The 12,312-nt window shown below is 54.5% G+C and overlaps 4 protein-coding genes across 4 annotated transcripts; 2 read left to right on the top strand and 2 right to left on the bottom strand.

The window, feature by feature from the left end:
- Window positions 1–710: 710 nt before the first annotated feature.
- Window positions 711–1,961, top strand: BBA_06428 (uncharacterized protein; the record flags this gene model as incomplete). The annotated part of the gene is made up of 1 exon (XM_008601525.1): window positions 711–1,961. One exon carries the CDS (start codon window positions 711–713, stop codon window positions 1,959–1,961), a length of 1,251 nt encoding a protein of 416 aa, XP_008599747.1.
- Window positions 1,962–2,232: 271 nt separating this feature from the next.
- On the bottom strand, window positions 2,233–4,038 carry BBA_06427 (glycoside hydrolase family 13; the record flags this gene model as incomplete). The annotated part of the gene is made up of 1 exon (XM_008601524.1): window positions 2,233–4,038. The coding sequence occupies one exon, from the start codon at window positions 4,036–4,038 to the stop codon at window positions 2,233–2,235; it is 1,806 nt and encodes a 601-aa protein (XP_008599746.1).
- Window positions 4,039–6,355: 2,317 nt separating this feature from the next.
- BBA_06426 (Sugar/inositol transporter) lies at window positions 6,356–8,032 on the top strand (the record flags this gene model as incomplete). Its single annotated transcript, XM_008601523.1, has 1 exon — window positions 6,356–8,032. The coding sequence occupies one exon, from the start codon at window positions 6,356–6,358 to the stop codon at window positions 8,030–8,032; it is 1,677 nt and encodes a 558-aa protein (XP_008599745.1).
- A 266-nt stretch (window positions 8,033–8,298) lies between these two features.
- On the bottom strand, window positions 8,299–11,368 carry BBA_06425 (beta-galactosidase; the record flags this gene model as incomplete). The annotated part of the gene is made up of 2 exons (XM_008601522.1): window positions 8,299–10,804; window positions 10,857–11,368. 2 exons carry the CDS (start codon window positions 11,366–11,368, stop codon window positions 8,299–8,301), a joined length of 3,018 nt encoding a protein of 1,005 aa, XP_008599744.1.
- Window positions 11,369–12,312: the final 944 nt, after the last annotated feature.

The following is a 12,312-nucleotide window of genomic DNA, read 5'->3' as shown; positions in this document are numbered from 1 at the left end:
TTTATTTAATCAGCCTCGTTTGATGCTGTGTATCGCTCAACCCATTCAGATGTTTTGTTGGGGAAGGTGCTGTTGTGGCACCTAATACTTCGCCGCCGCTGCGTCCGTTTGTAGCGAGAATTGGTCTCTTCAACATTGCTTGTGCTTTATTCTCTCTGTCTCTCTGCCACCTTTGTGCCGCACACCACGCAGTCCTCTTGGTCTCATTGCTGAACCAGAGCCTCTGAGGATCATATTGGAACATGACCAAAAGTCAACGACTTGATCTATCGAATCGACTATCCAAAGCCAAAGCTCGAGCCTCAGTGAGCTAAACACATGGACACTGTGAAACATGACGGCTATCCGCCGGATTGACCGCCCGTGTTTGTGGAGTTACAATGTCGTGCGAGTCAGATGAAGCTGTAAAAGCTGCGAAGCTCGACGAGTCTGGCCCTCAGCGAGCTACTCTCTTGTCTCAACACCCAACGAATTTCCATCCAGACGTCGCAAATTTCGTATTCACGGATACACAGCAGTGTGCAAACGCCGAATCCGTTGCCAATGCTGTGCAACTATATGCCGTCGCCCACCCAATCACGAGCTTCCTCGACGCGCTCAGATGACACCGCATCCGCGTCGCTTCAAACTTTTTGCTCTATATAAATCTCCTCCACTCCGCCGCTCGACTCTGGTGCAAAATCAATTGTCTGCCCAGGCTGCAAAGAAAAATGAACAAGCGAGCAGCACCCTCAACGGAGAGCTTGGAGGCAGGATGCCGACCAAGGAAGCAGATCAAATACAAAAAGAGGCGTGGAAACTTTTCGCCAAAGTTCTATGACGACCTGTCCAAGGTCTGGCTCACCCCACGAGCTCTGCGAGAGCTTGATCGACGCAACGCTGCGAGACCGCCGCTGGCAAGCCGTCCCCCGGTTTCCGCTTCCTCTTCCCCTAGCACAACTGTGGCCCAGTTTGCACGGCATGGAGGCCCCAGTCTCTGCCACTTGAGAGGATGTATCGACTCTAAAGGTACTACCCAGATACCGACGAGTAAAAGTTGGTCGTACACACCCGACTCCAAAATGTCGAAGCGAACCTCGGCCTATGATACCAAGTTTGAAGAAGGCTTGGCAGAGTACAATATATTCACAGACGACTACCACCTCAGACGCTGCAGAAGGGACTACTCGACGCCTGAGCCGGAAAACTTGGACGATATTGTCCAATCGATATCCAAATCTCGAGCCTCTCAATCTCCGACTAGAGATTTGTCGGCCGAGTTTCAAAACTTAAAGCGGGAGAATAGTCGAGTCATCAACCACGCTTGCACCCGGTCGGCGCTTTTGCCAGTCATCAAAAGCAATAGCAAGGAACATGATGGCGAGTACGGCCTTCGATTTAAACGCCTAGACTCAATCACCAAGCGCACCACTGTCGACCCAGCGCCTGATCTGTACGACGGAAGCTATCCCTCGAGTCTTCACAAATCTGTCCAACAAGATCTCGGAGATGTGATAACTCCCACACATCATTACAACGCACCCGTTCTGCCGAATTTCTTTCTCGAAATCAGGGCCCCGGAGAAATGCTTCGAGGTGGTGAAGCGCCAAGCATGCCTGGATGGTGCCGTAGGCGCTCGCGCCATGCACGCGCTGCAGAACTACGGTGCAGAAAAGCCCATGTACGACGGCAACGCGTATTCCTTTAGTTTTGTTTACCACGCGGGAACGGCCACTCTTCACATGTACGCCCACTTTCCAACGGCTGCGCAGAATGAAGGAGGTACACCAGAGTACCAGATGAAGCAGGTCGACGCGTTTTTCATGACAAAGAACCGCGAGGACTTTGTGGCCGCGGTAACTGCGTTTAGAAATGCCAGAGATATGGCGAAAAGTTATCGAGAGCGCTTTATAGAAGCGGCTAATGTAAGAGCAGAGGGCAAAAGCCAGCCTCTGGCGGAAGGTAGGGAAGAGTTGCAGTAGCTGTTGATGCTGTGACGGTGTGAGAACCTTGAACGAGGAATACGATTGTGCTCATGCCGTTGGACATTGAAAACGACCGCGGCCGTTCGTCCAATGCAAAGACCGGGGCTACTAACAGATGTAAATAGATGCTGGTCTTAAAATAGGGTTGGTCATGCTTATCATTCCAATCAATTTCGAATTAAGTTCAGTTTCAACTCCACTGCCTTTTCCACAATTGCCTCCCCTTGAAAAAGCGCAACTTTGTAAAACAGCGGATCCTTCCTCGACATTACGCACTGATAGTAAAGACTTGACCTTCAAAAGGATGTAGATTCTGTCCTTCATCCTTACCGTCATGCGTAGACAGGATGCGCGTCAACTTGACCGAATCCTGTTCCGTTAGTCCGAGCTCCGAGGCAGACGGCACAGTCCACGTCTGCGGCTCCTTGGTAAAGTTGAGGACCACGAGCGCCCGCTGCGAGCCGCCCTGCGCTTCTTTGAGAAACATGTACGTCTCCTCGTTGTCCTCTTGCAGACCCGTGTAGTCGCCGTACACCAGCACGTCGGCGTGCTCCTTGCGAAACGCGAGCATCCTGCGCCAAAAGGCGAGCACGCTGCCGGGGTCGTCGAGCTGCGCCGCGACGTTGATCTCGGCGGCGAGGGGGTGCGTCTTCATCCAGGGCTCGGCGACGTCGCGGCCGGCCTTGATGGCGGGATCGGAGAAGCCGGCGTGCTTGGCGGTGCCGTCCCAGGCCATGGGCACGCGAGCGTGGTCGCGGGCGAGATATTGCATGGCGGCAAAGGCGCGGTCCAGCTCGGCCGGGTTGTCGGCGCCGTGGCGCTCCCGAACCATCTTGTAGTAGGAAGAGCTGTCAATATCGAGGTAATTTTCGGGCGGGTAGCCGGCCTTGGGGGCGTTGACGCAGCCAATCTCCTGGCCCTGATAGACGTACAGCGTGCCGCTGAGGCAGGACTGCATGAGCGCGAGCAGCTTGGCGCCGGCGACGCGGTACTGCGGGCTGTCGTCGGCGAAGCGCGACACGGAGCGGGACTGGTCGTGGTTTTCGATAAAGGCCGTGGTCCAGGCGTCGGTGCCGCGGATGATGCTCTGGGTGCGCTCGACGGCGGCCTTGACGTCGGGCAGCGTCCAGCTGCGGGGCGTCGTGTCAAACTTGTGCGTCTTGCCAAAGCCAACGTCGACAAGGTCAAACTGAAAAACCATGTCGAGCTGCTTCTCCCTGGCGCTGACGTACCTGACCACCCTGGCCATGTCGGGCGTGCAGGGCAGCTCGCCGACGGTGATGGCGCCGTGGCGGGCGAGGATGGCGTTCATCTCGGAGAGGAACTCGTGCATGCGGGGCCCGTTGCAGTAGACGGAGCCGGCAGGCTGGTAGGCGGCCCCGGGGTCAGTGACGGGGGCGTCGGGGTAGTCCTGGTGCTTGCTGTACATGTTGACCGTGTCGACGCGGAAGCCGTCGACGCCGCGGGCGAGCCAAAACTCCATGGCCGAGGCGTAGATGGCGCGGCGCGTGACCGGGTTCTCCCAGTTGAGGTCGGGCTGCTCCGCGGCGAAGAGATGGAGGTAGTACTCGTGGGTGGCCTCGTCCCACTCCCAGGCGCTGCCGCCGCCAAAGTTGGAGCGCCAGTTGTTGGGCGGGAGGCGCTCGCCGGTGGTGGGAGAGTGTCTGGCGGGCTTCCAAATGTACCAGTCGCGCTTGGGGCTGTCCTTGCTGGCGCGCGACTCCTTGAACCAGGCGTGCTGGTCCGAGGTGTGGTTGATGACGAGGTCGAGCATGATGCGCATGCCGCGGGCGTGCGTCTCGCGGATCAGCGTCTCCATGTCCTGGACAGTGCCGTACGGGCGGTAGACGTCCTCGTAGTTGGCAATGTCGTAGCCCATGTCGACCTGCGGGCTGTCGTACATGGGACACACCCAGATGGCGTCGACGCCGAGGCCGGCAATGTAGTCCAGCTTGGAAGTGATGCCAGGGATATCGCCGATGCCATCTCCGTTGGAGTCGCAAAAGGAGGCAGGGTAAATCTGGTAGATGGAGGCCTGCTTCCACCACTTCTTCTCTCTCCCGATGACGGTCATTTTGGAGGTTGTGATGTATGAAAAGTGCAGAAAAAGACGGGGGGTATCAGTTGCGGAAGAAAATACAGCTGCTCTCGACAGGGTGACTCAGGAAAGGGGGGGCGGGGGAAGAGGAGTGATGGTGTATGGTCTGGCATCAGTCGAGAGACGGGCGGCGGCTTAAATCTGCAAAAGTCGTGCCTCGCAGTGGAGAGAGTAGTGTAGGCAGTGTAGCATGTCCCATTAGCAGAGAATATCGGACTGGGGGAAGAGAAAACTCAGTCTGCAGGTGGACGTCCGGGTTCCCAGATTCTGCAGGATTCAAAACATCGTGGTGTTGTCGGTCCGAGAGCAAGTGGTCATTCTGCGACTGCCGGTCGCGGGGACAGGCTGAGCGCCTCGCTCGGTTTTGTTCTTGCCATTATGATACTGAATCTCAACCAGCCAGACTCGTTGTGTTAGATGATGATGAGGATGCTTGAAAGCTAGAGCTCGTTAGCAACGAAGCTTGCGGGGAAGATGCGGGGGATGAGCGTTGAGCGAATCGGACGATCAACTGTCGGACCGACGAAACGCCTGCCTGGATACCTTGCTGGTCCTCGACCCAACTCCAAGCATCAGATCTGCACGTCTCCGCTTCCCCAACCCAGCCCCAGACTGTCCTTTGTACGAACTATTTTTACAAAACCTACCATTAAAACTTGGGTCCAGCTACATATTCGAGCTCAGAAGGAAGTCGCCACAGCGCCCGAGGCGGTGGCAAAGTCTCATTCGGCATCATCATGGCTTCAGCTATTGAACGCCAATTGGAGATTCTTTGTATAGCGGCAAGTGAGCTGATTCGCCGACGCAATTGCTCTTCAAGGTCGGCCCGAAGGTCGTCGTATTGCTTGACGGGCGCTGTTGATTATGCAACACACGTGAAGGATTTATCTGAAGAGGGGCGGCATCATACCAAGTAAAGTGTCGTTTGAGTGGAATTACACTATGAGATTTAAAGGTAATACTATTATCTACATGGCATAGAATTTTTTGCAAATTCTCTAGAATCTATGACTTACCTAAACACCCAACGTCAAAGCGAAATCAATCACTCTAACCCCTCTTGTTCAACCGTGACTTTTTGGAAAGGTATTCTTGTTCAAGTACAAGGCGTGCGTGTAGTCGTCATCTCTGATGCTTCAATAGCTAATCATGTATCATGAAAACCAGATCCGACCCGCCTTTTTGTTGGACAATTCCCGCCCATGTAAATGTATGTGCTGGACAATCAACAGCGCCCTAGATGGACCGGTCCGGTGACCGGCCTAGCCCGCATATGAGCGAATCATTGATTTCATGGCGTTTGCATTTAGCCGAGAATCTCAACGCGCTGGCTTTAATCTGAGGCTAGGCAATCATTCCGGGGGCTTGACGCACGCGACGCTAAGCAATTTGGCTACGACGCTCCGGCAATTAATTGTTGGGTACGAAAACGCTATCCGTTCTTGAAGCGCGGGGAAGTACATTTCATGCAGCCACAACTTGTAAGCGGCAGGCTGATATTGGTTACGAAATGATTCATTGAATAGGACTAGTTGAAGGAGATGCAGAATTAGGTATACTTGGTTCTTTGCTTTGGTATTAGGTTCAAAAAAACCATCTCCCAAAAAGGAATCAAGTAAAAAAACAGACAAGAAAAAAAGACATCATCAGAATACCTGATAATTTTCAAAAATTAAATCCAAAAACTTCTTTGTACCCATAAGCATTGTTTTAATTATAAACACACTAACGATTCATCAAGTTGCTTGTATATCCACGATGAGCCGACCAATCAACGGATTCCTTTTCGGACCGAAGAGACAATTGTAGCCACCAAAAAAAAACAGCCAGCTAAAGACGCATCACAAAAGCAATATTGGTTTCTTGGGCGGCAATTGACTTTCCCCCCATCTCCTTTGCTTTGACAACCCTTTCACAAACTTAGTCCAGCCACCTACCTCCCCTTGAATGCAACTGCTAGCGCCGTTTTGCTGGCCTCGAACGACGACAGGCCCCCATCTACATCTCTCATACATGCGACTGGTTCTTCCTTGATTTGCCCCCCAGATCAAGGCCTCAACACTTTTTTGAGGTCCTTTTTCTTCCTTGATACATTCAGAACGTGGCATCATTATAAATAGAAGCCTCTCCGCACCGGTCAATATCTTGCAAAGAACAATCATAACTCGCAGGCCTATCATGACTGAATAAGTCGCTCGCTTTTCCCAATCTTTTGGACAAGTTTTCTCCTCATTCAGTCTTTGCTGCTACTTTTTATTTTTATTTTTTATTTTTTTTTGTGAATCTCGTAGCCATGACTTCTCCAATCCCTCAAAAAGATGTCGGCCCTCAAGTCCTAACCACCGTGGCTAGTCCTCCTGCCTTTGACGCCTCGCGCGCCCTCGAAGCCGTGGCCGCCACCGAGGCCGAGCACAACATGGGCCTGCGCAAGTCGCTCAAGCTCTACAAAAAGGCCTGCATGTGGTCCATTTTCTTTTCCACCTGCATCGTCATGGAGGGCTTTGACCTGGCCATCATCGGCGGCCTCTACGTCTACCCGGCCTTTGCCAAAAAATTTGGCGAGCCCACCGCCGACGGCGGCTACGAGCTCACGGCCGCCTGGCAGTCTGGCCTCTCCAACGCCGCCCTCTGCGGCCAGATTATGGGGCTCTTCGCCGCCGGCGTCATCGCCGACCGCTTCGGCTACCGCAAGACGCTCATCGGCGCCCTGTTTCTCTGCATCTGCTTCATCTTCATCATCTTCTTTGCCGAGTCCCTGCCCCAGCTGCTGGCCGGCGAGCTGCTCGTCGGCTTCCCCTGGGGCGTCTTCCAGACCCTCACCACCACCTACGCCGCCGAGGTCTGCCCGACCCATCTGCGCGCCTACCTGACGACCTATGTCAACCTCTGCTGGGTCATGGGCCAGTTCATCGCCTCGGGCGTCCTCCGCGGCATGATTCCCCTCAACAGCAAATGGGGCTACAAGATTCCCTTTGCCCTGCAGTGGGTGTGGCCGCTGCCGCTCATGGTCGGCATCTGGCTCGCTCCCGAGTCGCCCTGGTGGCTGGTCCGCAAAGAACGGCTACAAGAAGCCAAGAAGTCGCTTCATCGCCTCACGACGCGCAACAGCGGCGTCGAATTCCGCCCCGACGAGACAATCTCCATGATGATTCACACAAACGACATGGAGAGAAAGATTCAGGCAGGCATATCGTACTCTGATCTGTTCAAGGGCGTCAACCGCCGCCGTACCGAGATTGTCACCTGCGTCTGGGTTATCCAGACTCTGTGCGGCGCCTCCCTCATGGGCTACTCGACCATGTTCTACCGCCAGGCCGGCCTCGCCACCGAAAACGCCTTCAACATGTCTCTTGTCCAGTACGCCATCGGCTTCATCGGCACCATCCTCTCCTGGTTCCTCATGACGCGCTTCGGCCGCCGATCCCTGTACCTCTACGGGCAGTGCGTCCTCTTCACCCTGCTCGTCTCCATCGGCGGCGCCGCCTTTGCTGGCCGCCACAACATTGCCGCGCAGTGGGCCATTGGCTCCATGCTGCTCGTCTACACCTTTGTCTACGACTGCACCGTCGGCCCCGTCTGCTACTCGCTCGTCTCCGAAATCAGCTCCTCCCGCCTGCGCACCAAGTCGGTCGTCTTTGCCCGCAACATGTACAACATTGCCGGCATCGCCACCAACATCCTCACACCGCGCATGCTCAACCCCACCGCCTTCAACTGGGGCGCCAAGTCGGGCCTCTTCTTCGCCGGAACCAGCAGCCTCTGCATCCTCTGGACCTACCTTCGCCTGCCCGAGCCCAAAGGCCGCACCTTTCGCGAACTCGACGTGCTCTTTGAGCGCCGCGTGTCGGCCCGCAAGTTCAGCGCCGCTGTTGTCGATCCCGCCGAGATTTCCGGCCTCGACGCCCATGGCGGCGATGCCTTTGCGGAAAAGACCGACGCCAAGTCCGAGTTTATCGAGCGTGCGAAATAAAATACCAATCATCTTATGTGCCAAAAGCACATCACTTCACATTATTATGCACTCATGCCATCTCATATCATCTCGAGCGATAACTAGCGCATTTTATCGTATATTAATACCACGTACTGATACTCTGATTCCTAGCAATATATTTGAGAGCGTGTACAGGTGACAAGCCCGGCTGGCAAAAGAGCACACAATGATTAAATGACAGGTCTAGTGAACCAATAATACACCCATTATACCATGGCATCTATGCAAACACACTTCTAGTGTTAATACGCATCCGACCGCTTCACCCACTTTGGCGAAGCCACCACCTCCACGGGCTCTCTCCCCGTCAGCACCGGCTGCCGCGGCACCAGCGATAAGCCGGGCACGGCCACACCCGCCTCGTCGAGCGCCCACACGGCCAGCCCGACCCAATTATCACCCTCATAGTTGAGAATGCCCTCGGGCACCGGAAAGCTCGTTTGGGGACCGAGGTAGTTGATGTACTTGCCAAACTGGAAGCCATTGACGTAGAGGAAGCCGTGATAGTGCTGCGCGACGGTCGCGTTATCAAAGACAAAGGACAAGGGAATGTCGTAGTCTTTCGCGGGCAGGTCGAGCGCGAACTTGGCAGCGTAGAACTGCACACCGGCACCGTCATGATGCTCGAACGGCGTCTTGTGGAAAAATTTGCCCGCGGGCGGGTTCGGCTGGTGGTAGCCCTGGCGCTCGAAGAACAGGCCGCCCTCGTTGAGCGGTCCTCGAAAGTGGTCCTTGTAGTCTTCGCCACCGAGGTTACCAGTCAGTTTCCAGGACGAAATGTCCGTGTGGGTGCCGGAGCTGGTGGTCAAGCTGTACGCGATGATACCGCGGGGCCGCTTCATGTCTTCGTCGCCAATGATGAAATTTTCATTGAGGCCCATGTTGTCGACAACAATCGTCAAGACGTGCAGCGTGCCCGGGTCGAGCTGCGGGATCGCGTAGGTCGAGTTGGCGTCGTCATGGTTCGCCTGCGCGAGGCTACCACCGACAAACTTGCCGTCGAGCCACACGCTGCTGGCAAATGCGAGACCGCCCATGGTGCGCAGAAACAGGCTGTTTTCGGTCCCGGTGGCGTTGAAGCGGCCGCGGAATAGCAGTGTGCCTGTGTTGTACCCGTAGTCGCCGCCGTAGAGTGATACGGGCGTGCTGAGCGGCCAGACCGAGTTGCGGGTATAGTTTTGGGCGCGCGTCCACTGGCTGTCATCGTAGCCGGGTTGCAGCTCGGGCAAAGAGTCCATCGACAGCCAGTCCAGCGACTTGAGATCCGGGAGCTTGACGTCGGGAATCTTGATGCTGGGTTTGGCAAGCCAGCTACCATGCTTGGACTTTGTAAATTCGGTCATCTTGCCATTGATGGAGAGCTTGGAGACGCCCTTGGGGGCACCAATGACTTCAAAATCGGTTGTCTTGTTGAAGTCGGCCTGTATGTTGAGTGTCGAGCCTGAGACATCGGCCGAGCGGACGAGGTAGGGGCCGCTGACAATGACCGCATCGGGGTTCATGACCGAGTTGCCAAAGTTGCCGTTCTTGCTGCTGGGAAGTATGGGAGCCCAGTAGTTGTAGGCCGAGTTGCGGTCCAAGAGGTAGATGGTGAGATCGCCCAGCTGAATAATCTGTCGCTCAGTCTCGACAGTCCAACTGATGACCGTATTGACGGAAGAAGACACAGCGACGTTGCTACTTTCAATCTGGGCGACATTGTAGGATTTTTGGAAAGCGAGCTCGTGGAGTTCGCCCAGGCCACCGTACAAGACAAGTATGGTCTGATTATCAGCCTTTTGCCAGGTAAAAATTTCTGCCGTGCAGTAGCGCATGGTGTGCTTGCCAACAGGATAATCGGTGACGTGGATCTTGGTGTCACGACCTGGCATGGTAAGGCGTCCGCCCGTCTGAGGCACAATGAGAGTTCCGTTGAAAGTCGGCAAACGCAGCTTGTACGTTGCAGAGGTAGTGAGCTGGTAGTCAGAGTGGCGTACGATGTAATAGTCACCAGTACCGTTAGACTTCAGCGGAGTCACGGCAATGTTGGGGTTGTCGGTGTAGGCAGTAGTGCTCAGAGCGCCGGGGGTAGTGAGAAGATAGCTAGGGGAAGCTCGGTTGAAATGCGCCTCGAGCTTGAGCTCGGAGTACTTTTCTCTGTCGATGTAACGATCCTCACGAATTGCAGAGCCATAGTCGTAAGAAGTGTATCCGCGCGAGTGACCAAGGTTGCCCCAGTTTGTGCCGCCGAAGAGCATGTAGACATTGAGGATGCCGATAGCACCAGCAAGAGTGTCCTTGTTGAAAACGCGCTCGTACTCGTGATTGGTGAGAGCAGCGCACTTCTCATATCCAACACCGCCGTAGGGATCGTACGAGCCACCGCCAAACTCGTTAATGGTAAAGGGAGTGTTGGGACTGTTTCTCATGTGCACCTCGTAATAGTCAACAGGGAGGGCGTCGCTTCTCCAATAGGTAGGGTTTGAGCAGTCAAAGCCTAGAGGATACGCGTCGTAACCGTATATGTCTACCGCGCCAGCACCACTACCAGGGCGGTTATGGCCGTCTTTGCTGGCATCATTATTCACAATAGGAAGCACAATACCAAAGCGACGGGCCTGATCAATGACGGCCTGCATGTATTCGCCATCAGGAAATGGAACTCTGCCGTTGGATATGCTGTACTCATTTTCGGCCTGATAGAGGATGACTGGTCCGCCGTTTGTGATTTGGTACTTGGCAATGAGAGGAACAATGTTGCTCATGTAACTGTGTCTGGTTAGGTACCCCGGACATGTGAAAGGTAGTTGTTGAGACTCACTTTTCAGTTGCGTTCAAGAAATCGGGCGACTTGGTTCGCAATTGGCCGGTGAGGCGCTGCAGACGCCCGGGGAAACCACCGCCAGCGACTTCAGCATTGATATATGGACCAGGACGAGCGATGAGGAATATGCCAGCAGTCTTTGCGGCCTTGAAGAAAGGCTCTAGGTCAAAGATGCCTTCGGCGCGGTATTCGCCCTCTTTGGCTTCAAGCAACGCCCAGTCGACGTAGAATGAGACTGTATTAAAACCAAGAGCCTTGATTTTCTGGAAGACGTCAAGCCACAAGCTAGGCACCGGAAGTCTGAATGGGTGGAACTCGCCAGAGTAAATCATGGCGCGCTCACCGCGAATGAAGAGGGAGTGAGCGTCCCAAGTAACGACATTCTGTTGCGCACCTCGCCCCTCGGCGTCTGAAATGACTTTGAAGGGGCCAAAGCCGTTGCCCCGTATCGCAGCGGCGGCCGCGAGGGACGATAGCGCGAGCTGTAATACAAGCGTCAAGAGCTTCATATTGGCGCTTCAACTGAGGAACAAAAGAATGAAAAGTAAAAATAGAAGCCCCAAACGCGTTTTGTTTCGACGAAAACCGCAGTCACAGCCCGGTTCATAAAGCTGCTCGAAGCTTCAAGGGGATGCATTCAAAAGGAAATGAAGCCGATGTAGCTTGGATCACGGGGATTTGTATCGGCGGGTTGGTCTTGCCCAGCCGTGTTTGATGAATCCATGCTACGGTAACGCATGGTCCTTTCTCCTTTCTAGTATAAATAGTGCAGAATTCCAGAGTATGCCGCTTGGAAGCAAGGGTAAGGCGCATACCAGAAGACCCGGTTATGTACGGAGTACTTGGTGGACTTGACACGAATTTACGGCCGAGGGAACCAGGCCCGTGTCCGGGTACTCGACTCTTTCGTGGGGCTTGGTCCGTACTTGAGAGATTCACCCCGCAGAGTTACGATCCTCAATCTGATTGGCCTTGGCATCATGAGGGAGTACTGCAATAGCGACAATTCTCCTACTTGGACTGGGTAATAGGTCAGTGTACTATTCGTACTATTGATTTCGATGATTTTGGCGCTAGTTTCCTTGGGCCGTACCTGCGTCAAGAGGCTACCTATTTGCTGCTAGTTAGCTGCACCAGCTTGCAGCGAAAGATTGGTTCGCTGTTGGGGCCATTAAATCTGTACAGAGAGCGAGATTAAGATCTCCACCCCCATGGAAACCCCCCCTTCAGCAAGGACGGAACACGGCATCAAAAGGGCAGGTGATGTCCTAGCATTGAAAGCCAAAGTAATTTCTTTGCCCTGAATCATGCGAGAGCTGCATCACGCGACGCGTTTGTTGCTTTGCCGAGCTCGAGTCGAGGTGGCACACGGCGGTTGACTGCAGACGCAGGCAATGCCGTTTTGAATCGTCGGCGCACGGTGAGGCAAAGGGTATATCGGCTTGTGCCCGGA

This window comes from Beauveria bassiana (genome assembly GCF_000280675.1).
Source record: "Beauveria bassiana ARSEF 2860 unplaced genomic scaffold BBA_S00019, whole genome shotgun sequence".
Taxonomy (NCBI): Eukaryota; Fungi; Ascomycota; class Sordariomycetes; order Hypocreales; family Cordycipitaceae; genus Beauveria; species Beauveria bassiana.
The sequence above is the reverse complement of the archived record's forward strand: the minus strand, read 5'-3'. Positions and strand labels throughout refer to the sequence as shown.